The following is a 27,784-nucleotide window of genomic DNA, read 5'->3' as shown; positions in this document are numbered from 1 at the left end:
CAGTCGATCATGTGAAGACCGCCCGCGTCATTGGCGTGCCATGAAGGCGTCAATCTCTGACCAAATTTGGTGTCCTATATGATATACTACACTCCTAATGATATAGTGAAGTCTGGTTACGTTCTAGGATCTCTGAGGAAAACATACGAATATGATTTGACTGGTTGAAACAAAGTTTAGGGATAGATTTTCACAGATTCCTTTCTTTGCAAATTGAACAAGTGGAAATACAAAATTGATCGTGCATGCTATATGGACCTTTTTGGAATATGAAGAAGGATTTTATCTAACAAAACGACACTTCATGTTATCTCTGGGACCCTTTGGATGATAAATCAGAGCAAGATTTCAGAATGTAAGTACACATTTCACCTTCAGAGGTGAATTTATCAAACCTATCGCGGTGAAAAAAGCATTTTGTTGTTAGGAGCTCTCCACAAACAATAGCATGGCATTTTTTCGCAGTAATAGCTACTGTAAATTGGACAGTGCAGTTATATTAACAAGAATTTAAGCTTTCAGCCGATATAAGACACTTATATGTACCGACATTTGTTGTTTCTCTAAAATCTGTGATCGTGACACACGGCGCTGCATGATTTACAACTGTCCCGTTAACGGGACGACAATCCCTAATTAATAATCTGGGTATCATATCATACTGTATATCACATCCGTATCATATCACCAATCCCTCTTTATCTTGTTCAATGATATGTATAGAAAAGAGATTTAATAAAAAAATATGAATGTTTAAGAAATTTAAATCATGTTATTCCAGGACTATATGTTTGAGTCCGTCCTTTATAGAATGGCCATAGAGTCTACTTCCCCTTTATAGAATGGCCATAGAGTCTACTTCCCCTTTATAGAATGGCTATAGAGTCTACTTCCCCTTTATAGAATGGCCATAGAGTCTACTTCCCCTTTATAGAATGGCCATAGAGTCTACTTCCCCTTTATAGAATGGCCATAGAGTCTACTTCCCCTTTATAGAATGGCCATAGAGTCTACTTCCCCTTTATAGAATGGCCATAGAATCTACTTCCCCTTTATAGAATGGCCATATAATCTACTTCCCCTTTATAGAATGGCCATATAATCTACTTCCCCTTTATAGAATGGCCATAGAGTCTACTTCCCCTTTATAGAATGGCCATAGAGTCTACTTCCCCTTTATAGAATGGCCATAGAATCTATTTCCCCTTTATAGAATGGCCATATAATCTACTTCCCCTTTATAGAATGGCCATAGAATCTACTTCCCCTTTATAGAATGGCCATAGAGTCTACTTCCCCTTTATAGAATGGCCATAGAATCTACTTCCCCTTTATAGAATGGCTACTTCCCCTTTATAGAATGGCCATAGAGTCTACTTCCCCTTTATAGAATGGCCATATAGTCTACTCCTCCTCTCTAGAATGGCCATATAGTCTACTCCTCCTCTCTAGCATGGCCATATAGTCTACTCCTCCTCTCTAGTATGGCCATATAGTCTAATCCTCCTCTCTAGTATGGCCATAGAGTCTACTCCTCCTCTCTAGTATGGCCATAGAGTCTACTCCTCCTCTCTAGTATGGCCATATAGTCTACTCCTCCTCTCTAGTATGGCCATATAGTCTACTTCCCCTTTCTAGTATGGCCATATAGTCTACTCCTCCTCTCTAGCATGGCCATATAGTCTACTCCTCCTCTCTAGCATGGCCATATAGTCTACTCCTCCTCTCTAGTATGGCCATATCATCTACTCCTCCTCTCTAGTATGGCCATAGAGTCTACTTCCCCTTTATAGAATGGCTATAGAGTCTACTTCCCCTTTATAGAATGGCCATAGAGTCTACTCCCCCTCTCTAGTATGGCCATAGAGTCTACTTCCCCTTTATAGAATGGCCATATAGTCTACTTCCCCTTTATAGAATGGCTATAGAGTCTACTTCCCCTTTATAGAATGGCTATAGAGTCTACTTCCCCTTTATAGAATGGCTATAGAGTCTACTTCCCCTTTATAGAATGGCCATAGAGTCTACTCCCCCTCTCTAGTATGGCCATAGAGTCTACTTCCCCTTTATAGAATGGCCATATAGTCTACTTCCCCTTTATAGAATGGCTATAGAGTCTACTTCCCCTCTCTAGTATGGCCATAGAGTTTACTTCCCCTTTATAGAATGGCCATATAGTCTACTTCCCCTTTATAGAATGGCTATAGAGTCTACTTCCCCTCTCTAGTATGGCCATATAGTCTACTTCCCCTTTATAGAATGGCCATAGAGTCTACTTCCCCTCTCTAGTATGGCTATAGAGTCTACTTCCCCTCTCTAGTATGGCCATAGAGTCTACTTCCCCTCTCTAGTATGGCCATATAGTCTACTTCTCCTCTCTAGTATGGCTATAGAGTCTACTTCCCCTTTATAGAATGGCTATAGAGTCTACTTCCCCTCTCTAGTATGGCCATATAGTCTACTTCCCCTCTCTAGTATGGCTATATAGTCTACTTCCCCTTTATAGAATGGCTATAGAGTCTACTTCCCCTTTATAGAATGGCTATAGAGTCTACTTCCCCTTTATAGAATGGCTATAGAGTCTACTTCCCCTTTATAGAATGGCCATAGAGTCTACTTCCCCTCTCTAGAATGGCCATATAGTCTACTTCCCCTCTCTAGTATGGCTATATAGTCTACTTCCCCTTTATAGAATGGCCATATACTGTAGTATATATTCCTCACTTGTAAAGCTCTGGGGACTCCCATCTCATATGCCATAACATATTTCTGTTCTTTTAGCATGGCCATATTTTACCTACTACCCCTTCCTCTGTACATCTGGGGATGCTGATGTTGAAGACGAGGTCCTTCTCCTCCAGATTCAAACCCCTATTTAGCAATGAAGAGCTTTATTATCTGGAGATAGATCAGCATCGTACACATATCTCTGTCTGTCATGGCCATAGAGTAACAGACCTTTCAGTTCTGTACCTCTGGGGATGCTGCTGTTGAAGTCCAGGTCCCTATCTCTCGAGCTCTCTCCATCCCTTTCCTACTCTTCTATCTCCCAACCTCTTTCTCCCTCTCCCCTCCTCTCTTTCTCTTCCTCTCTTTCTCCCCCTATCTTCCTCTCTTCCTCTTCCTCTCCCCCTCCTCCTCTCTTCCTCTTTCTACCACGTATCAGTTCTGTACCTCTGGGGATGCTGATGTTGAAGTCCAGGTCCATCTTCTCCAGATGGTAGCAGGCCACATCCTGCAGCCGGGCTCTCTCCAGCTCAGACAGGCTCTGGATGGGTACTGGCTGCAGACGGACACTCTGGCCCAACATGGTCGCCCACGTATGGTCACCCTGGAGGAGAGGGAAAAAGAAAAATCTAGTGTTAGATGTGTAAAATATATATACATTATATATATAAAACCTTTATTCATGCAAGTTTGTCTCACTGAGACAGACATATTTTTTGGAAGAGAGACCTGTTCAGAGTAAGAGAGAGAGAGAGAGAGAGAGAGAGAGAGAGAGAGATGAGTGATTAAAGGAGTAGAGGGAGATGGAAGAGGAGTGGAGGGAGAGAAAGAAAGAAAAAGAGATGAGTTGCATATGATAAGGTCATCATAAAAAAAAGAATGTCAGACAACTAAAAAGAAAAACGCAAATTGATCGTCTCAATACTAAACGAGCATCAATACTAAACGAGCATCAATACTAAACGAGCATCAATACTAAACGCGCATCCACAAGGGTGCGTGCTCAGCCCCCTCCTGTACTCCCGGTTCACCCATGACTGCGTGGCCATGCACGCCTCCAACTCAATCATCAAGTTTGCAGACGACACAACAGTAATGGGCTTGATTACCAACAATGACGAGACGGCCTACAGGGAGGAGGTGAGGGCCCTCGGAATGTGGTGTCAGGAAAATAACCTCTCACTCAACGTCAACAAAACAAAGGAGATGATTGTGGACTTCAGGAAACAGAAGAGGGAGTAACCCCCTATCCACATTGAAGGGACAGCAGTTGAGAAGGTGGAAAGTTTTAAGTTCCTCGGCGTTCACATCACAGACAAACTGAATTGGTCCACCCACACAGACAGCATTGTGAAGAAGGTGCAACATCACCTCTTCAACCTCAGGAGGCTGAAGAAATTTGGCTTGTCACCCAAAACCATGACAAACTTTTACAGATGCACAATCGAGAGCATCCTGTCGGGCTGTATTACAGCCTGGTATGGCAACTGCTCCGCCCTCAACCGTAAGGCTCTCCAGAGGGTGGTGAGGTCTACACAACGCATCACTGGGGGCAAACCACCTGCCCTCCATGACACCTACAGCACCCGATGTCACAGGAAGGCCAAAAATATCTATCATCAAGGACATCAACCACCCGATCCACTGTCTGTTCCCACCGCTACCATCCAGAAGGCGAGGTCAGTACAGGTGCATCAAAGCTGGGACCGAGAGACTGAAAAACAGCTTTTATCTCAAGGCCATCAGACTGCTAAACAGCCATCACTAACATAGAGAGGCTGCTGCCTACATTGAGACCCAATCACTGGCCACTTTAATAAATTGATAACTTTTCACTTTCTACAAATAATAAATAATAATGCCACTTTTATAATGTTTACATATCTTACATGACTCATATCACATGTATGTACTGTATTTTATACCATCCATTGCACCTTGCCTATGCTGCTCGGCCATCGCTCATTCATATACTTACATGTACATATTCTCATTCACCCCTTTAGATTTGTGTGTATTAGGTAGTTATTGGGGAGTTGTTAGATTACTTGTTAGATATTACTGCACTGTCGGAACTAGAAGTAAGAAGCATTTCGCAACACTCACATTAACATCTGCTAACCATGTGTATGTGACCAATAACGTGTGATTTGATTTGATTTGAAATGATCCCAAATATTATTTTTTATCCACAACCGACATGGAATATACGACTAGGTAATGAACAGAAAACCATAGAAGGTAGATTGTTTACGGTTGTCATCATTGCTGACTGCCACCCATCTGCACTATTATCCAACCATCAAATCCCCGTGGAATAGGATATACTGTAGACATAGTGTACATCCTAAATGGCACCCTATTCCCTACACAGTGCACTACTTTTGACCAGGGACTATATAAGGAATAGGGTGCCATTTGTGATGCATACATAGCCAGAGGCCGACTGAGAGCTTGACAACATCTCTACTGTATCTCCTGCTTTCCCAAAGAACCTGCTTACAAATATACTGTATGATACCGTAGGAATGACGGCTGGGAAATTCCCTTGTCCTCAGTAGGGAGTAAGTTCAGTTTTATCATAGGGTGCGTTCGTAAATTCACTCTGGCTATCTACTCCGATTTCAGAGTACTCTCTCGTCTGAGCGTACAAGAGCGAACTCTCAACACCTGTTGAATATGGCCGGTGTCAGTAAAAGTCGGCAAAAAAGCATAATTAAATTGTTGCCAGCAGCACAGTTACAGTCACCAAGGCACTGGATAACTTGAAAACAGCCTAACCAGTTCTGCCAGGGCGAGAAAAATGGTCAGAGCGAGGTGTTCTCTCATTTGTGTCTGGAAGTAGCTAGCAAGCTAGCCAACGTTAGCCAGTTAGCTTGGGTGCTTGACTGCTGTTGTGAGGTCAGAGCACTCGGATCAACCCTACTCCTCGGCCAGTGTCCAGTGTGATCTCAGATCAACCCTACTCCTCGGCCAGTGTCCAGTGTGATCTCAGGTCAACCCTACTCCTCAGCCAGTGTCCAGTGTGATCTCAGATCAACCCTACTCCTCAGCCAGTGTCCAGTGTGATCTCAGATCAACCCTACTCCTCGGCCAGTGTCCAGTGTGATCTCAGATCAACCCTACTCCTCAGCCAGTGTCCAGTGTGATCTCAGATCAACCCTACTCCTCAGCCAGTGTCCAGTGTGATCTCAGATCAACCCTACTCCTCAGCCAGTGTCCAGTGTGATCTCAGATCAACCCTACTCCTCAGCCAGTGTGATCTCAGATCAACCCTACTCCTCAGCCAGTGTCCAGTGTGATCTCAGATCAACCCTACTCCTCAGCCAGTGTCCAGTGTGATCTCAGATCAACCCTACTCCTCAGCCAGTGTCCAGTGTGATCTCAGATCAACCCTACTCCTCAGCCAGTGTCCAGTGTGATCTCAGATCAACCCTACTCCTCAGCCAGTGTGATCTCAGATCAACCCTACTCCTCAGCCAGTGTCCAGTGTGATCTCAGATCAACCCTACTCCTCAGCCAGTGTGATCTCAGATCAACCCTACTCCTCAGCCAGTGTCCAGTGTGATCTCAGATCAACCCTACTCCTCAGCCAGTGTCCAGTGTGATCTCAGATCAACCCTACTCCTCAGCCAGTGTCCAGTGTGATCTCAGATCAACCCTACTCCTCAGCCATTGTGATCTCAGATCAACCCTACTCCTCAGCCAGTGTCCAGTGTGATCTCAGATCAACCCTACTCCTCAGCCAGTGTCCAGTGTGATCTCAGATCAACCCTACTCCTCGGCCAGTGTCCAGTGTGATCTCAGATCAACTCTACTCCTCAGCCAGTGTCCAGTGTGATCTCAGATCAACCCTACTCCTCAGCCAGTGTCCAGTGTGATCTCAGATCAACCCTACTCCTCAGCCAGTGTGATCTCAGATCAACTCTACTCCTCAGCCAGTGTCCAGTGTGATCTCAGATCAACTCTACTCCTCAGCCAGTGTCCAGTGTGATCTCAGATCAACTCTACTCCTCAGCCAGTGTCCAGTGTGATCTCAGATCAACCCTACTCCTCAGCCAGTGTCCAGTGTGATCTCAGATCAACCCTACTCCTCAGCCAGTGTGATCTCAGATCAACCCTACTCCTCAGCCAGTGTCCAGTGGGATCTCAGATCAACCCTACTCCTCAGCCAGTGTCCAGTGTGATCTCAGATCAACCCTACTCCTCAGCCAGTGTGATCTCAGATCAACCCTACTCCTCAGCCAGTGTCCAGTGTGATCTCAGATCAACTCTACTCCTCAGCCAGTGTCCAGTGTGATCTCAGATCAACCCTACTCCTCAGCCAGTGTCCAGTGTGATCTCAGATCAACCCTACTCCTCAGCCAGTGTCCAGTGTGATCTCAGATCAACCCTACTCCTCAGCCAGTGTCCAGTGTGCGCTCTGAACGCTCTGAATTTCTGAAAGGAAAATCTGACAAAGCTCTGAATATACTGAACGCCCAGAGCCACTCTGAGCACACTCAGGGACTCCAGATTGAATTTACAAACACACCCTTAGTTGAAACACACACACACATCTCTTACAGAAGAACAGACATCAATTTATTCTCTCTCTCTTGTGTTGGTTTAGACAGAGGACAAACTTCCTTCTGAACGCTGAAGGCTATGTCTGGGGGATAAATGTCAGGTCATTCTGAGTGTGGAGAAGCGAATAAGAGAAGTCACAACCGGAAGTCTGTTCAAGGCCCTCTCCCCCTGGGTTAGACACTGGACCCACAAGGCTTCGGAATGTTTAAAGTTCGTTCCAAATGGCACCCTATTCCCTATATAGTGTACACTAATTTTGACCCGGTCCCAATTTTGACCCGGCTCTAGTCGAATGTAGTGCACTATACAGGGAATAGGGTGCCATTTAGGAAGTGGACTCTGCAGATCTTAGAACACAGAGACAGAAAAGCATGACATTTTAATGTTGTGGGAATACAGTGCATTCGGAAAGTGTTCAGACCCCTTGACTTTTTCCACATCTAGTTCGGTTACAGCCTTGTTCTAAAATTGATTAAATAAAAACATTTCCTCAGCAATCTACACACATTACCCCACAATGACAATGCAAAAACAGGTTTTTAGATAAATAAAAAAAAGATTTAAAAAAAAAAGAAAACTGAAATATCTTATTTACATAAGTATTCAGAACCTTTGCTATGAGATTGTCAGAGCAAAAACCAAGCAATGAGGTCGAAGGAGTTCCGAGCTCCGAGACAGGATTGTGTCGAGGCACAGATCTGGGGAATGGCACCAAAACATTCCTCCAGCATTGAAGGTCCCCAAGAACACAGTGGCCTCCATCATTCTTAAATGGAAGAAGCTTGGAACCCTTAAGACTCCTCCTAGAGCTGGCTGCCCGGCCAAACTGAGCAATCGGGGGAGAAAGGCCTTGGTCAGGGAGGTGACAAAGAACCCGATAGAGTTCCTCTGTGGAGATGGGAGAAACTTCCAGAAGGACAACCATCTCTGCAGCACTCCACCAATCAGGCCTTTATGGTAGAGTGGCCAGGCGGAAGCCACTCCTCAGTAAAAGGCACATGATATTCCACTTGGAGTTTGCCAAAGGGCACCTAAAGACTCGCATACCATGAGAAACAAGATTCTCTGGTCTGATGAAACCAAGATTGAACTCTTTGGCCTGAATGCCAAGTGTTACATCTGGAGGAAACCTGGCACCAGCCCTACGGTGAAGCATGGTGGTGGCAGCATCATGCTGTGGGGATGTTTTTCAGAGGCAGGGAGTGGGAGACTAGTCAGGATTGAGGCAAAGATGAACGAAGCAAAGTACAGAGAGATCCTTGATAAAAACCTGCTCCAGAGCGTTTAGGACCTCAGACTGGGGCGAAAGTTCACCTTCAAACAGGACAACGAACCTAAGATACAGCCAAGACAACGCAGGAGTGGCTTCGGGACAAGTCTCTGAATGTCCTTGAGCGGCCCAGCCAGAGCCCAGACTTGAACTCGATCAAACATCTCTGGAGAGACCTGAAGATATCTGTGCGGCAACGCTCCCCATCCTTGAGAGGATCTGCAGAGAAAATGGGAGAATCTATCCAAATACATTCATACCTAAAAAGACTTGAGGCTGTAATCACTGCCAAAGGTGCTTCAACAAAGTACTCAGAGTAAAGGGTCTGAATACTTACGTAAATGTGATATTTCAGTTTTTTTTCTTCATAAATTAGCCGAAATTCCCCAAAAATACAATTTTTTCTTTGTCATTATGGGGTACTGTGTGTAGATTGATGAGGGGGAAAAACGATTTAATCAATTTTAGAATAAGGCTGTAATCTAACAAAAAGTCAAGGGGTCTGAATACTTTCCAAAGGCACTGTATGCTAGCCTGGTCCCAGATCTGTTTGTTCTCTTGCTAGCTCTATTGATTTCAATATCAAGCCAAACATCACAGTTCCATAAGGAGTTGGGAAGAGAGCCAAAACAAACTGGTAACCAGGAAGATGCTATTCTAGGATCAGAATCAACTGGTCTAGATCATCAGAGAAACTAATGCTGTTCTGGAATCAGAATCAACTGGTCTAGATCATCAGAGAAACTAATGCTGTTCTGGAATCAGAATCAACTGGTCTAGAACATCAGAGTAACTAATGCTGTTCTAGAATCAGAATCAACTGGTCTAGATCATCAGAGTAACTAATGCTGTTCTAGAATCAGAACCAACTGGTCTAGATCATTAGAGTAACTAATGCTGTTCTAGAATCAGAATCAACTGGTCTAGATCATCAGAGTAACTAATGCTGTTCTAGAATCAGAACCAACTGGTCTAGATCATCAGAGACACTAATGCTGTTCTAGAATCAGAATCAACTGGTGTAGAACATCAGAGACACTAATGCTGTTCTATAATCAGAATCAACTGGTGTAGAACATCAGAGACACTATTGCTGTTCTAGGATCAGAATCAACTGGTGTAGAACATCAGAGTAACTAATGCTGTTCTAGAATCAGAATCAACTGGTCTAGATCATCAGAGTAACTAATGCTGTTCTAGAATCAGAATCAACTGGTCTAGATCATCAGAGTAACTAATAATGTTCTAGAATCAGAACCAACTGGTCTAGATCATCAGAATAACTAATGCTGTTCTAGAATCAGAACCAACTGGTCTAGATCATTAGAGTAACTAATACTGTTCTAGAATCAGAATCAACTGGTCTAGATCATCAGAGTAACTAATGCTGTTCTAGAATCCTTAATAAATTGAAAAACAGACCAAGGTAACAGTGTAGCCATATGAAGTAATTTTACATTTACATTTACATTTACATTTACACGATACTGTGAACCATCAGATCCTCCTCTCCACCCTCTCCGAGTTGGGCATCTCCGGCGCGGCCCACGCCTGGATTGCGTCCTACCTGACAGGTCGCTCCTACCAGGTGGCGTGGCGAGAATCTGTCTCCTCACCACGTGCTCTCACCACTGGTGTCCCCCAGGGCTCTGTTCTAGGCCCTCTCCTATTCTCGCTATACACCAAGTCACTTGGCTCTGTCATAACCTCACATGGTCTCTCCTATCATTGCTATGCAGACGACACACAATTAATCTTCTCCTTTCCCCCTTCTGATGACCAGGTGGCGAATCGCATCTCTGCATGTCTGGCAGACATATCAGTGTGGATGACGGATCACCACCTCAAGCTGAACCTCGGCAAGACGGAGCTGCTCTTCCTCCCGGGGAAGGACTGCCCGTTCCATGATCTCGCCATCACGGTTGACAACTCCATTGTGTCCTCCTCCCAGAGCGCTAAGAACCTTGGCGTGATCCTGGACAACACCCTGTCGTTCTCAAATAACATCAAGGCGGTGGCCCGTTCCTGTAGGTTCATGCTCTACAACATCCGCAGAGTACGACCCTGCCTCACACAGGAAGCGGCGCAGGTCCTAATCCAGGCACTTGTCATCTCCCGTCTGGATTACTGCAACTCGCTGTTGGCTGGGCTCCCTGCCTGTGCCATTAAACCCCTACAACTCATCCAGAACGCCGCAGCCCGTCTGGTGTTCAACCTTCCCAAGTTCTCTCACGTCACCCCGCTCCTCCGCTCTCTCCACTGGCTTCCAATTGAAGCTCGCATCCGCTACAAGACCATGGTGCTTGCCTACGGAGCTGTGAGGGGAACGGCACCTCAGTACCTTCAGGCTCTGATCAGGCCCTACACCCAAACAAGGGCACTGCGTTCATCCACCTCTGGCCTGCTCGCCTCCCTACCACTGAGGAAGTACAGTTCCCGCTCAGCCCAGTCAAAACTGTTCGCCGCTCTGGCACCCCAATGGTGGAACAAACTCCCTCACGACGCCAGGACAGCGGAGTCAATCACCACCTTCCGGAGACACCTGAAACCCCACCTCTTTAAGGAATACCTAGGATAGGATAAAGTAATCCTTCTGACCCCCCCCCCCCCCCCCCCCCCTTAAAAGATTTAGATGCACTATTGTAAAGTGGCTGTTCCACTGGATGTCATAAGGTGAATGCACCAATTTGTAAGTCGCTCTGGATAAGAGCGTCTGCTAAATGACTTAAATGTAAATGTAAGTAATGTAGCCTAATATGTATTGAATAATCATCAAAGGGTTATCCGTACTATGGAAAATAATGAACGACGTTGACGGTGCGTTCCACGACGCGCTAGCGGAGTGGAACTGACCTTCCACGGAGTTGCATTATTTTTCAGTGAACGCATAGATCCCTTATCCCTTTAATGCCATGGTTATAATTTGCTTAAATATAGTTGTATTAACATGGTAAGGGGGTAGAGAGAAGGACTGGTATTAACATGGTAAGGATATAGAGAGGATTTACTTCTCAACAGTCCATTCCTGGGTGATTGCCAGGCAATATAAATGGAATGGGCACAGGATGGAGGGAGTTAGGGAGGTATTGCATGACAAATAAAAAACAGAGAGGAAAGAAAAGAAAGGGAGTAAGAGAGAATAAAGAGAGAGAAACAAGATATAAATTAGGCATTAAGAGGTGTTTGATGGTGGATTACGGTGACAACATGGACAACAAGTCAAAACACACTTGTGTGTGTGTGTACAGTATATGTGAGTATGTGTGTGTGTGCTTTCATGAGTGTGTGTGTGTGTGTGTGTGTGTGCACAGTTTTCTCTAGTGGCATTTCAGTAAAACAATAAATTAAGCAGCTTGTCCCAGTCTAGACTGAGCCTCCACCATAACATGAAATTTACAGCAGAAGTGACAGACCAAAAACTGAACCAAGAACCCCCTGTTATAATACTACAGCTAATACTGAACCAGCTAAAACGGAACCCCCTGGTACATTACTACAGCTAAAACTGAACCAACAGCCCTCTGTTATAATACTACAGCTAATACTGAACCCCCTGGTATATTACTACAGCTAATACTGAACCAGCTAAAACGGAACCCCCTGGTACATTACTACAGCTAAAACTGAACCAACAGCCCTCTGTTATAATACTACAGCTAATACTGAACCCCCTGGTATATTACTACAGCTAATACTGAACCCCCTGGTCTATTACTACAGCTAAAACTGAACCAACAGCCCTCTGTTATAATACTACAGCTAATACTGAACCCCCTGGTATATTACTACAGCTAATACTGAACCCCCTGGTCTATTACTACAGCTAAAACTGAACCAACAGCCCTCTGTTATAATACTACAGCTAATACTGAACCCCCTGGTATATTACTACAGCTAGTACTGAACCCCCTGGTCTATTACTACAGCTAATACTGAACCCCCTGGTCTATTACTACAGCTAATACTGAACCCCCTGGTATATTACTACAGCTAATACTGAACCCCCTGGTCTATTACTACAGCTAATACTGAACCCCCTGGTCTATTACTACAGCTAATACTGAACCCCCTGGTCTATTACTACAGCTAATACTGAACCCCCTGGTATATTACTACAGCGAATACTGAACCCCCTGGTACATTACTACAGCTAAAACTGAACCAACAGCCCACTGTTATATTACTACAGCTAATACTGAACCCCCTGGTACATTACTACAGCTAGTACTGAACCCCCTGTTATAATACTACAGCTAATACTGAACCCTCTGTTATAATACTACAGCTAATACTGAACCCCTTGGTACATTACTACAGCTAGTACTGAACCCCCTGGTATATTACTACAGCTAATACTGAACCCCCTGGTATATTACTACAGCTAGTACTGAACCCCCTGGTATATTACTACAGCTAGTACTGAACCCCCTGGTCTATTACTACAGCTAATACTTAACCCCCTGTTATAATACTACAGCTAATACGGAACCCCCTGGTCTATTACTACAGCTAAAACTGAACCCCCTGGTATATTACTACAGCTAATACTGAACCCCCTGGTCTATTACTACAGCTAATACTGAACCCCCTGGTCTATTACTAAAGCTAATACTGAACCCCCTGGTCTATTACTACAGCTAATACTGAACCCCCTGGTCTATTACTACAGCTAGTACTGAACCCCCTGGTCTATTACTACAGCTAGTACTGAACCCCCTGTTATAATACTACAGCTAGTACTGAACCCCCTGGTATATTACTACAGCTAATACTGAACCCCCTGGTCTATTACTACAGCTAACACTGAACCCCCTGGTCTATTACTACAGCTAATACTGAACCCCATGCTCTATTACTACAGCTAATACTGAACCCCCTGGTACATTACTACAGCTAATACTGAACCCCCTGGTCTATTACTACAGCTAATACTGAACCCCCTGGTACATTACTACAGCTAATACTGAACCCCCTGGTATATTACTACAGCTAAGGTAGCTCTGCTCCAAGAACCTGGCCTTTCCACTGGCTTTACAGTGGGCTGTTTATGTTGAGTGGTTATATGGACTGTGTATGTGTGTGATTGGGCCGAGGGGTGGGGGGGTGCGGGGTTGCGTGTGTGTGTCAGGATTCTGGAACCATTGTTAGAAGGTTGTCTACTTTCTCATGATGATTTGGTTCTGTTCTGTTGCAGGAATAAACCATTATTAGTGTTAGGTGACCCGATGAATCCTCGTATGCTTGACTGACGGGATATGAATCATTTAATTTCCATCACTACCAGGCAGTTCCGTTTATTTTTTATCTCCATTTCATTTATTTTCCTTGTTTGTCATGTCAGCACCGAGACAGCTTTCCACTGGAGTCAACAGCACTCTACCTGCCTGACCGGGCCGGGAGTCAAAGGTCAGAGGTCAGAGGTCGTCACACATGTCACGTGATGGGAGTGCGGGAAGTTGAGCCATGTTTTACATTCAGCATCACTCCATCAAGGGAAATATAGTATTCCTTCTAACAGATATGTTTTACATTCGGTATCACTCCATCAAGGGAAATATAGTATTCCTTCTAACAGATATGTTTTACATTCAGCATCACTCCATCAAGGGAAATATAGTATTCCTTCTAACAGATATCTACATATATTGCAGGAGGTTCTGCATCCCTGGAAATAATCAGATTTTATGGAAATATAAATGTTTTGAAAACATAGCTTGTCCAAAAAAAGGGCTCTCTTGGGCACAACTTACTCACGGTATGTGGTACGTTGAGCATAGGGACAGGGAAGTTTGGCTGCCTTGGGGTAAGTGGGAGAAGGTGTCCTGTGACAGTGGGTGAGGTGTCCTGTGACAGTGGGTGAAGGAGTCCTGTGACAGTGGGTGAAGGAGTCTTGTGACAGTGGGTGAAGGAGTCCTGTGACAGTGGGTGAAGGAGTCCTGTGACAGTGGGTGAAGGAGTCCTGTGACAGTGGGAGAAGGTGTCCTGTGACAGTGGGTGAGGTGTCCTGTGACAGTGGGTGAAGGAGTCCTGTGACAGTGGGTGAAGGAGTCCTGTGACAGTGGGTGAAGGAGTCTTGTGACAGTGGGTGAAGGAGTCCTGTGACAGTGGGTGAAGGAGTCCTGTGACAGTGGGTGAAGGTGTCCTGTGACAGTGGGTGAAGGAGTCCTGTGACAGTGGGTGAAGGTGTCCTGTGACAGTGGGTGAAGGTGTCCTGTGACAGTGGGTGAAGGTGTCCTGTGACAGTGGGTGAAGGAGTCCTGTGACAGTGGGTGAAGGAGTCCTGTGACAGTGGGTGAAGGAGTCCTGTGACAGTGGGTGAAGGTGTCCTGTGACAGTGGGTGAAGGTGTCCTGTGACAGTGGGTGAAGGAGTCTTGTGACAGTGGGTGAAGGAGTCCTGTGACAGTGGGTGAAGGAGTCCTGTGACAGTGGGTGAAGGAGTCTTGTGACACTGGGTGAAGGAGTCTTGTGACAGTGGGTGAAGGAGTCCTGTGACAGTGGGTGAAGGAGTCCTGTGACAGTGGGTGAAGGAGTCCTGTGACAGTGGGTGAAGGAGTCCTGTGACAGTGGGTGAAGGTGTCCTGTAACAGTGGGTGAAGGAGTCTTGTGACAGTGGGTGAAGGAGTCCTGTGACAGTGGGTGAAGGAGTCCTGTGACAGTGGGTGAAGGAGTCCTGTGACAGTGGGTGAAGATGCTAATAGGTCAAAGTTTAATTTATGGCATGGGGATGTGGTATATTGTATACCTTAAATGTACGCATACATTCTGATATACAGTTGAAGTCAGAAGTTTACATAAACTTAGGTTGAAGTCATTAAAACTCGTTTTTCAACCACTCCACAAATGTCTTGTTAAAAAACTATAGTTTTGTCAAGTCGGTTAGGACATCTACTTTGTGCATGACACAAGGAATTTTTTCCAACAATTGTTTACAGATTATTTCACTTATAATTCACTGTGTCACAATTCCAGTGGGTCAGAAGTTTACATACACTAAGTTGACTGTGCCTTTAAAACCTCTCTGGGATAGCGGGACGCTTGCGTCCCAACTGGCCAATAGCCAGGGGAAATGTAGAGCGCCAAATTCAAAACAATTATATAAAATCTAACTTTCATTAAATCACACATATAAGATACCAAATTAAAGCTACACTCGTTGTGAATCCAGCCAACTTGTCAGATTTCAAAAAGGCTTTTCGGCGAAAGCATAAGATGCTATTATCTGATGATAGCACAATGTCAACAAAGAGAGTGTAGCCTATTTCAACCATGCCGGCGCTACTCAAAACGCAGATATAAAATATAAAACATGCATTACCTTTGACGAGATTCTTTTGTTGGCACTCCAATATGTTCCATAAACATCACAAATGGTCCTTTTGTTCGATTAATTCCGTCCATATATATCCAAATTGTCCATTTATTTGGCGCCGTTGTGCCAGAAAAAAACAGCTTCCAATAAGCGCAAAGTCACTACAAAATATCTAAAAAAATACCTCTAAACTTTGCCAAAACATTTCAAAGTACTTTTGTAATACAACTTAAGGTATTTGTAAACGTTAATAATCGATCAAATTGAAAACGGGTCAATCTGTTTTCAATACAGGAGATCAACAAACTAACTCTACTTTTCTAGTCTTGCGCAACTCTCAAACAGTACACAAGACGTTACTCTACTTCCTGATTGCCTTCTTCTTCATTGCACAAATGAATAACCTCAACCTATTTCCTAAGACTGGTGACATCCAGTGGAAGCAGTAGGAACTGAGAATAGAGTGATTAGAAATCTGGCCTGCCCATAAAAACTCATTGAACAGACAGTGACTTAAAAAAAAAAGGTTAGTCCTCAGGGTTTTGCCTGCTACATAAGTTCTGTTATACTTACAGATATGATTCAAACAGTTTTAGAAACTTCAGAGTGTTTTCTATCCAAATCTACTAATAATATGCATATCTTATATTCTGGGGATTAGTAGAACAAAGTTGAAATTGGGCACGCTATTTTTCCCTAAGTGAAAACTCTGCCCCCTATCCTAGAGAAGTTTTAAACATTGGGAAATTCCAGAAAATGATGCCATGGCTTTAGAAGCTTCTGATAGGCTAATTGACATCATTTGAGTCAATTGGAGGTGTACCTGTGGATGTATTTCAAGGCCTACCTTCAAACTCAGTGCCTCTTTGCTTGACATCATGGGAAAATCAAAATAAATCAGCCAAGACCTCAGAAAATAAAACAAGCCTGGTTCATCCTTGGGAGCAATTTCCTGAAGGTACCACATTCATCTGTACAAACAATAGTACGCAAGTATAAACACCATGGGACCACGCAGCCATCATCCGCTCAGGAAGGAGACGCGTTCTGTCTCCTAGAGATGAATGTACTTTGGTGCGAAAAGTGCAAATCAATCCCAGAACAACAGCAAAGGACCTTGTGAAGATGCTGGAGGAAACAGGTACAAAAGTATCTATATCCACAGTAAAACAAGTCCTATATCGACATAACCTGTAAGGCCGCTCAGCAAGGAAGAAGCCACTGCTCCAAAACCGCAATAAAAAAGCCAGACTATGGTTTGCAACTGCACATGGGGACAAAGATCGTACTTTATGGAGAAATGTCCTCTGGTCTGATTAAACAAAAATAGAACTGTTTGGTCATAATGACCATCGTTATGTTTGGAGGAAAAAGGGGGAGGCTTGCAAGCCGAAAAAAACAATCCCAATCCCAACACCATCCCAACCATGAAGCACGGGGGTGGCAGCATCATGTTGTGGGGGTGCTTTGGTGTAGGGGGGACTGGTTCACTTCACAAAATAGATGGCATCATGAGGACGGAAAATGATGTGGATATTTTGAAGCAACATCTCAAGACATCAGTCAGGTAGTTAAAGCTTGGTCGCAAATGGGTCTTCCAAATGGACAATGACCCCAAGCATACTTCCAAAGTTGTGGCAAAATGGCTTAAGGACAACAAAGTCAAAATATTGGAGTGGCCATCACAAAGCCCTGACCTCAATCCTATAGAACATTTGTGGGCAGGACTAAAAAAGTGTGTGCGAGCAAGGAGGCCTACAAACCTGACTCAGTTACACGAGCTCTGTCAGGAGGAATGGGCCAAAATTCACCCAACTTATTGTGGGAAGCTTGTGGAAGGCTACCCGAAATGTTTGACCCAAGTTAAACAATTTAAAGGCAATGCTACCAAATACTAAATGAGTGTATGTAAACTTCTGAATGTGATGAAAGAAATAAAATCTGAAATAAATTATTCTCTCTACTATTATTCTGACATTTCACATTCGTAAAATAAAGTGGTGATCTAACTGACCTAAGACAGGGAATTTTTACTAGGATTAAATGTCAGGAATTGTGAAAAACTGAGTTTAAATGTATTTGGCTAAGGTGTATGTAAACTTCTGACTTTAACTGTAGATCTCTGTGTTCAATACCACTGACCCTTCCATTTTTTGACCAGTTGTCTGTGACAGAGACGTTGTTTCAATGTGCCAATTCGTGGTCAAGTTCTCTGCATTTGAGGCTACTAAGCCCAGGAAACTTGTCCGTGAGATATTTTTTACTTGCTCAGACTCCATGTCATTAGATAAGACCTTGTGTGTCTCCGCCACACTGTCATAACCTGTCTTTCACCCGGTACATATAAATTAAATGTTTTTGTCAAAGTGCCTCTTCAGTGTCATTCAGTCTATCTCTTTCTGCTGCTCAAATGGATTTCTTCCCTTCTCTCACTTCCTTGGCAACAGGAACAACAGCAACAGCAACAGTAACTTCCTTAACAGCAGGACCCTGAACAGCTTCTACCCCGAAGACATAAGACTGCTAAATAGTTAGTTAAATCGTTAACCAAATAGCTACCCGGACCATCTGCATTGACCCTTTTTGACTCATCACATACGCTGCTGCTACTGTTTAATATCGTCAATTTATTCCTAATGATATGTACATACAGTATCTACCTCAATTACCCAGTACCCCTGCACATTGACTCGGTACTGGTACCCCGTGTATACACCGTGTATATAGCCACGTTATCGTTACTCATTGTGTATTTATTGTGTATTTATTGTGTATTTATTGTGTATTCATTGTGTATTCATTGTGTATTTATTGTTACTTGTATTATTACATGTTTTACTTTTCTATTATTTCTCTATTTTCTGTCTCTCTGCGTTGTTGGGAACGGCCCGTGGGCAAACATTTCACTGTTAGTCTACACCTGTTGTTTACGAAGCATGTGACAAATAACATTTGATTTGATTGAATTTGATATGGCAGCTCTCTCAAGGACCTCAAGGGGGGCTAGACCCCTGCTTGTTTTATCTGTGTATACATGGGACATGATGAAAGAGGAAGGAGACCTAGTCAGCTGTACAACTCAATGTATTCAACTGAAATGTGTCCTCCGCATTTAACCCAACCCCTCTGAAGTCTGCTCTGTAACGACAGAAATGCCTCGAGTTAATACGCATGACACATTGCAAAACTGTAATGTAATATTATGTTTATAACTGACCAATTGTAGTCATCATTTGTATAGCTCAACGTATCCCATGGCCATTGGCTCAACTTACCCCATGGCCATTGGCTCAACTTATCCCATGGCCATTGGCTCAACTTATCCCATGGCCATTGGCTCAACTTACCCCATGGCCATTGGCTCAACTTATCCCATGGCCATTGGCTCAACTTATCCCATGGCCATTGGCTCAACTTATCCCATGGCCATTGGCTCAACTTATCCCATGGCCATTGGCTCAACTTATCCCATGGCCATTGGCTCAACTTATCCCATGGCCATTGGCAACTTACCCCATGGCCATTGGCTCAACTTATCCCATGGCCATTGGCTCAACTTATCCCATGGCCATTGGCTCAACTTATCCCATGGCCATTGGCTCAACTTATCCCATGGCCATTGGCTCAACTTACCCCATGGCCATTGGCTCAACTTACCCCATGGCCATTGGCTCAACTTACCCCATGCCAAACATTTTGACTATATTAGCCCACACAGATACAAGGATGCACTTTCATGCTAGGTTTAGGACCTCATATTGAAACTTATAGAGACCTCAACTGATGTATAAAACAGTATTAAAATAATCTACATTGGTTTAGATACACGCATAATAAATTCATAACATAATACATTCATTTGACTTGGTGAAAATCAGTTTGTTGGACCTAACTTGCTTACCACTGTGTCCACGTGGTTTCTTCCTTCACAGACTCAATTTTGTGTATGGTTTCCTAGAAACAAGGGGTGGCTCAATTTACCTAATCCCACTCTCCCCTACTAAACAGTGGTGTGTCGGGCAAAACAACAGATAGTGTCAGAAAAGGTTTTTCATAGATCCGTTCAGGAAAAGACATTTAGGCTTTCAAACAATGACCGTAGTCTATAGTAGTGTAGTCATTTCTAGTCTTCTTCTATCGCTGTCTGGTAGCTGTGGACTCTCTCTCTCCCCTCTCCCCCCCCTCTCTCTCTCTCCCTCTCTCTCTCTTTCCCTCTGTATTTCTCACTTCCCCGCTTTCTCTATCTCACCCCATTTCTGTCACGAGGGACCCACCCTCTCTGTCTGTTGTCTGGTGAAGTTTATGAGCTGTCTCCTTGTTTTCTCTCTCTCTCTCCCCCCTCTTTTTCCCTCCTCTCCCCTCTACCCCTCAACCCCCCCCCCCCCCGTCTCTCTCTCTCCCCCCTCTTTTCCCCTCCTATCCCCTTCTGCCCCTCAACCCCCACCCCCTCTCTCTCTCTCCCTCTCTCTCTCCCCCTGTCCCCCTCAACCCCCCCTCTCTCTCTCTCCCTCTCTTTCTCCCCCTGTCCCCCTCAACCCCCCTCTCTCTCTCTCCTCTCTCCCCCCTCTCCCCCCCCCCTCTCTCTGAGGGGTTCCAGTCCATGGCAGGAAGCAACACAATACAAAACACATGACGAACCCACCCTTAACTACATACACAGGAAGACAGAGGCAATGAATGGTAAAGAAACCACAACATACACACACAGAAACAGGCAGGCATGAACACACACACACACACACGCACGCACGCACGCACGCACGCACGCACGCACGCACGCACGCACACACACACACACACACACACACACACACGCGGCTATTTGTGTACTTGTATGAGTGCATATGTACAGTATACGCCTGTGAGGAAACTGTAGTGACGCTTCATCATCTCCACAGAAATGAAAAACCCAGAACAGTCATGCCTCAGGTTAGCACTGTGACTTTCTATAAACATACTCAACGTGCACGTACAGGTATGGCATGTCATTCTTTACCTCTTTACCTACTTCAATATAACCAATCCAGTCCTGCTTACGAGAGAGAGAGAGAGAGACAGAGAGACAGAAATATATATAAAATGCAAGAAAGAAAATACAGAAAGAAAGAAAAAAAGTAAATAAAAAAGAAACAAATAACTGAAACAAAGAAAGAAAGAAGTGGACCTCTGTTTGGATGTATCTGATGTTTTCTATGACCTGAGCCAACTCAAGCAAACACAACTGCCAGTGAGCTAAAGACGAGGGCACTTTCATTCCTTTCTTCTCTCTCTCAGGACAACCTGAGAGCTTATGGCTCTAGAAACCAATTTTAAAAAGCCTGACTACTACAGTTTTTATGCCCAGACAAACAGAGGACGTGTATACAGGTGGACTAGTGGTTAGAGTGTAGGGGCGGCAGGTAGCCTAGTGGTTAGAGCGTAGGGGCGACAGGTAGCCTAGTGGTTAGAGTGTAGGGGCGGCGGGTAGCCTAGTGGTTAGAGCGTAGGGGCGGCAGGTAGCCTAGTGGTTAGAGCGTAGGGGCGACAGGTAGCCTAGTGGTTAGCGCGTAGAGGCGGCAGGTAGCCTAGTGGTTAGAGTGTAGGAGCGGCAGGTAGCCTAGTGGTTAGAGTGTAGGAGCGGCAGGTAGCCTAGTGGTTAGAGCGTAGGGGCGGCAGGTAGCCTAGTGGTTAGAGCGTAGAGGCGGCAGGTAGCCTAGTGGTTAGAGTGTAGGAGCGGCAGGTAGCCTAGTGGTTAGAGCGTAGGGGCGGCAGGTAGCCTAGTGGTTAGAGCGTAGGGGCGACAGGTAGCCTAGTGGTTAGAGCGTAGAGGCGGCAGGTAGCCTAGTGGTTAGAGTGTAGGGTTGACAGGTAGCCTAGTGGTTAGAGCGTAGAGGCGGCAGGTAGCCTAGTGGTTAGAGCGTAGGGGCGACAGGTAGCCTAGTGGTTAGAGTGTAGGGGCGACAGGTAGCCTAGTGGTTAGAGCGTAGGGGCGGCAGGTAGCCTAGTGGTTAGAGTGTAGGGGCGGCAGGTAGCCTAGTGGTTAGAGCGTAGGGGCGGCAGGTAGCCTAGTGGTTAGAGTGTAGGGGCGGCAGGTAGCCTAGGGGTTAGAGTGTAGGGGCGACAGGTAGCCTAGTGGTTAGAGTGTAGGGGCGACAGGTAGACTAGTGGTTAGAGTGTAGGGGCGGCAGGTAGCGTAGTGGTTAGAGTGTAGGGGCAGCAGGTAGCCTAGTGGTTAGAGTGTAGGGATGACACGTAGCCTAGCGGTTAGAGTGTAGTGGCGACAGGTAGCCTAGTGGTTAGAGTGTAGTGGCGGCAGGTACCCTAGTGGTTAGAGCATAGGGCCAGTAACCGAAAGGTTGCTGGATCGAATCCCCGAGCTGACAAGGTAAACATCTGTCATTCTGCCCCTGAGCAAGGCAGTTAACCCACTGTTCCCTGGGCGCTGTGAATGTTGATTATGGCAGCCCCCCGCACCTCTCTGATTCAGAGGGGTTGGATTAAATGAGGAAGATGCATTCAGTTGTACAACTGACTAGGTATCCCCCCTTCTTTCCTTTATGAGGAGAGAAAAGAGAGCTGCATTAAAGGTGTGGTTATTTTAGGGATCTGTTCAGGTGGCCTGATTCCTCTCTCCAACCATCAGAAATGACAGTGGCAGCCTCTGTGTCTCCGCCTCAGTGAGGTTTGGGCATGTGCGTGTGTGCTCACTTTGTGTAACTGTAGGAAAACAAACTCTGTCTGTAACTGTAGACTAACTATAGACTAACTGTAACTGTAGACTAACTATAGACTAACTGTAGACTAACTGTAGACTAACTCTAACTGTTGACTAACTATAACTGTAGTCTAACTGTAGACTAACTGTAGACTAACTGTAGACTAACTGTAACTATAGACTAACTATAACTGTAGTCTAACTATAGACTAACTGTAGACTAACAGCTCTGTCTGTAACTATAGACTAACTGTAACTGTAGACTAACTGTAGACTAACTGTAACTGTAGTCTAACTCTAGACTAACTGTAGACTAACTGTAACTGTAGTCTAACTGTAGACTAACTGTAGACTAACTGTAGACTAACTGTAGACTAACTGTAACTATAGACTAACTGTAAATGTAGACTAACTATAGACTAACTGTAGACAAACTGTAACTGTAGACTAACTATAGACCCAACTGTAGACTAACAGTAACTGTAGACTAACTGTAGACTAACTGTAACTGTAGACTAACTATAGACTAACTGTAGACTAACTTTAGACCAACTGTAACTGTACACTAACTATAGACTAACTGTAAACTAACTGTAGACTAACTGTAACTGTAAACTAACTGTAGACTAACTGTAACTGTAGACTAACTATAGACTAACTGTAGACTAACTTTAGACCAACTGTAACTGTACACTAACTATAGACTAACTGTAAACTAACTGTAGACTAAAAGTAACTGTAGACTAACTATAGACTAACTGTAAACTAACTGTAGACTAACTGTAGACTAACTGTAACTGTAGACCAACTATAGACTAACTGTAAACTAACTGTAGACTGACTGTAGACTAACTGTAACTGTAGACCAACTATAGACTAACTGTAACTGTAGACTAACTGTAGACTATCTGTAGACTAACTTTAGACTAACTGTAACTGTAGACTAACTATAGACTAACTGTAAACTAACTGTAGACTAACTGTAGACTAACTGTAGACGAACAGTAACTGTAGACTAACTATAGACTAACTGTAAACTAACTGTAGACTAACTATAGACTAACTGTAAACTAACTGTAGACTAACTGTAGACTAACTGTAACTGTAGACCAACTATAGACTAACTGTAACTGTAGACTAACTGTAGACTAACTATAGACTAACTGTAGACTAACTGTAACTGTAGACTAACTGTAGACTAACTGTAACTGTAGACTAACTGTAGACTAACTGTAACTGTATACCAACTATAGACTAACTGTAAACTAACTGTAGACTATCTGTAACTGTAGACTAACTATAGACTAACTGTAACTGTAGACTAACTGTAGACTAACTGTAACTGTAAACTAACTGTAGACTAACTGTAGACTATCTGTAAATGTAGACTAACTGTAGACTATCTGTAACTGTAGACTAACTGTAGACTAACTGTAACTGTAAACTAACTGTAAACTAACTGTAGACTAACTGTAGACTAACTGTAGACTAACTATAGACTAACTGTAAACTAACTGTAGACTAACTGTAGACTAACTGTAGACTAACTATAGACTAACTGTAACTGTAGACTAACTGTAGACTAACTGTAACTGTAGACTAACTGTAGACTAACTGTAACTGTAAACTAACTGTAGACTAACTGTAGACTAACTGTAGACTAACTGTAACTGTAGACTAACTGTAGACTAACTGTAAACTAACTGTAGACTAACTATAGACTAACTGTAAACTAACTGTAGAGTAACTGTAGACTAACTGTAGACTAACTATAGACTAACTGTAAACTAACTGTAGAGTAACTGTAGAGTAACTGTAGACTAACTGTAGACTAACTGTAGACTAACTGTAACTGTAGACTAACTGTAGACTAACTGTAGACTAAGTATAGACTAACTGTAACTGTAGACTAACTGTAGACTAACTGTAACTGTAGACTAACTGTAGACTAACTGTAACTGTAGACTAACTGTAGACTAACTGTAACTGTAGACTAACTGTAGACTAACTGTAACTGTAAACTAACTGTAGACTAACTGTAGACTAACTGTAAATGTAGACTAACTGTAGACTAACTGTAAACTAACTGTAGACTAACTGTAGACTAACTATAGACTAACTGTAAACTAACTGTAGAGTAACTGTAGACTAACTGTAACTGTAAACTAACTGTAGACTAACTGTAACTGTAGACTAACTGTAGACTATCTGTAGACTAACTGTAGACTAACTGTAGACTAACTGTAGACTAACTATAGACTATCTGTAGACTAACTATAGACTATCTGTAACTGTAGACTAACTGTAGACTATCTGTAACTGTAAACTAACTATAGACTATCTGTAACTGTAGACTAACTGTAGACTATCTGTAACTGTAGAATAACTGTAACTGTAGACTAACTATAGACTAACTGTAACTGTAGACTAACTGTAGACTAACTGTAACTATAGACTAACTGTAACTGTAGACTAACTGTAACCTAACTGTAACTGTAGACTAACTATAGACTAACTGTAACTGGAGACTAACTGTAGACTAACTGTAACTGTAAACTAACTGTAGACTAACTGTAGACTAACTGTAGACTAACTGTAACTGTAGACTAACTCTAACTGTAGACTAACTGTAGACTACCTGTAACTGTAAACTAACTGTAACTGTAGACTAACTGTAGACTAACTATAACTGTACACTAACTGTAGACTAACTGTAGACTAACTGTAGATTAACTGTAACTGTAGACTAACTGTAGACTAACTATAGACTAACTGTTACTGTAAACTAACTGTAACTGTAGACTAACTGTAGACTAACTGTAACTGCAAACAAACTGTAGACTAACTATAGACTAACTGTAACTAATATAGATTTTCTATATTCTCTCCTCTATTCTCTATATTCTCTCCTCTATTCTCTCCTCTATTCTCTATATTCTCTCCTCTATTCTCTCCTCTATTCTCTCCTCTATTCTCTCCTCTATTCTCTCCTCTATTCTCTCCTCTATGCTCTCTATTCTCTCCTCTATGCTCTATATTCTCTCCTCTATGTTCTATATTCTCTCCTCTATTCTCTCCTCTACTCTCTATATTCTCTCCTCTACTCTCTATATTCTCTCCTCTATTCTCTGCTCTATGCTCTATATTCTCTCCTCTATGCTCTTTATTCTCTCCTCTATGCTCTATATTCTCTCCTCTATGCTCTATATTCTCTCCTCTATGCTCTCATCTATTCTCTCCTCTATGCTCTATATTCTCTCCTCTATGCTCTATATTCTCTCCTCTATGCTCTATATTCTCTCCTCTACTCTCTATATTCTCTCCTCTATTCTCTCCTCTATTCTCTCCTCTATGCTCTATATTCTCTCCTCTCCTCTCTATATTCTCTCCTCTATTCTCTCCTCTATTCTCTCCTCTATGCTCTATATTCTCTCCTTTATTCTCTCCTCTACTCTCTATATTCTCTCCTCTATTCTCTCCTCTATTCTCTCCTCTATGCTCTATATTCTCTCCTCTCCTCTCTTTATTCTCTCCTCTATGCTCTATATTCTCTCCTCTATGCTCTATATTCTCTCCTCTATGCTCTATATTCTCTCCTCTACTCTCTATATTCTCTCCTCTATTCTCTCCTCTACTCTCTATATTCTCTCCTCTACTCTCTCCTCTATTCTCTCCTCTACTCTCTATATTCTCTCCTCTACTCTCTCCTATATTCTCTCCTCTACTCTCTATATTCTCTCCTCTACTCTCTATATTCTCTCCTCTATGCTCTATATGCTCTCCTCTATTCTCTCCTATATTCTCTCCTCTATTCTCTCCTCTATGCTCTATATTCTCTCCTCTACTCTCTATATTCTCTCCTCTATGCTCTATATTCTCTCCTCTACTCTCTCCTCTATTCTCTCCTCTATTCTCTCCTCTATGCTCTATATTCTCTCCTCTACTCTCTATATTCTCTCCTCTATTCTCTCCTATATTCTCTCCTCTATTCTCTCCTCTATGCTCTATATTCTCTCCTCTACTCTCTATATTCTCTCCTCTATTCTCTCCTCTATGCTCTATATTCTCTCCTCTACTCTCTCCTCTATTCTCTCCTCTATTCTCTCCTCTATGCTCTATATTCTCTCCTCTACTCTCTATATTCTCTCCTCTATTCTCTCCTCTATGCTCTATATTCTCTCCTCTACTCTCTCCTCTACTGCCCCAGACTATTGTACAGATAGTTCACTCCACAGAGCTATAGACTATAGTTAGACAACAGGCATGAAACATGGACACATCTCAGCATTTGTTTAGGTCTGAAAACATTAGCTAAACCTTTACATTTTGAGTGAACTATCACTTTACCATGCTATGTTTTTCAAAAGAGCCAGGCTGTTTCCAGCTAGTCGTCTCTCGTGTTATGTTAAGCGGGCGTAGACTGTGTCCCTACATAATGCACTAGGCACTCTGGTCAACAGTACTACACTATATAAGGAACAGGGTGCTATTTGGGACGGAGTCATAGTGTTTCTGTTTGATGAGGTCCAGCTATGTAACCTGGATTAGAGCGCTATGTCATGCAGATGAAGACTGATAACAGAATACTGAGCCTGAAATACCCCCTGATAGCTTCCAGATGTCACCGACTCTGTTAGTTACTCTTACTGAACCCAGACCTGTTGATCTGAGTACGAACAGTAGACTATAATTTCTTCATCTGTCGACAGGCTGTCATTCTGAAAGTAATGCAAACAATATCTACATAGACACTAGCACATATAGACTGGGTTATTAGACTGGGCTATTAGACTGGGTTATTAGACTGGGTTATTAGACTGGGTTATTAGACTGGGCTATTAGACTGGGCAATTAGAATGGGCTATTAGACTGGGCTATTAGACTGGGTTATTAGACTGGGCAATTAGACTGGGCTATTAGACTGGGCTATTAGACTGGGCTATTAGACTGGGCTATTAGACTGGGTTATTAGACTGGGCTATTAGACTGGGCAATTAGAATGGGCTATTAGACTGGGTTATTAGACTGGGTTATTAGACTGGGCTATTAGACTGGGCTATTAGACTGGGCTATTAGATTGGGTTATTAGACTGGGCTATTAGACTGGGTTATTAGACTGGGCTATTAGACTGGGCTATTAGATTGGGTTATTAGACTGGGCTATTAGACTGGGTTATTAGACTGGGCTATTAGACTGGGCTATTAGACTGGGCT

The 27,784-nt window shown here is 43.4% G+C and overlaps 1 protein-coding gene across 1 annotated transcript in view; it reads right to left on the bottom strand.

The window, feature by feature from the left end:
- Window positions 1-27,784, bottom strand: part of LOC120030654 (rho GTPase-activating protein 6-like) — a 140,112-nt gene that overhangs the window by 52,951 nt on the left and 59,377 nt on the right. The window contains exon 2 of the mRNA XM_038976093.1: window positions 3,175-3,331. Within this exon, the coding sequence (XP_038832021.1) occupies window positions 3,175-3,331 (157 nt within the window). The remainder of the gene's footprint in view (window positions 1-3,174; window positions 3,332-27,784) is intronic.

The sequence above is a fragment of the Salvelinus namaycush genome, chromosome 36, assembly GCF_016432855.1.
Source record: "Salvelinus namaycush isolate Seneca chromosome 36, SaNama_1.0, whole genome shotgun sequence".
Lineage (NCBI taxonomy): Eukaryota > Metazoa > Chordata > Actinopteri > Salmoniformes > Salmonidae > Salvelinus > Salvelinus namaycush.
Note: the sequence above shows the minus strand (reverse complement) of the source record. Positions and strands in the feature narration are given on the sequence as shown.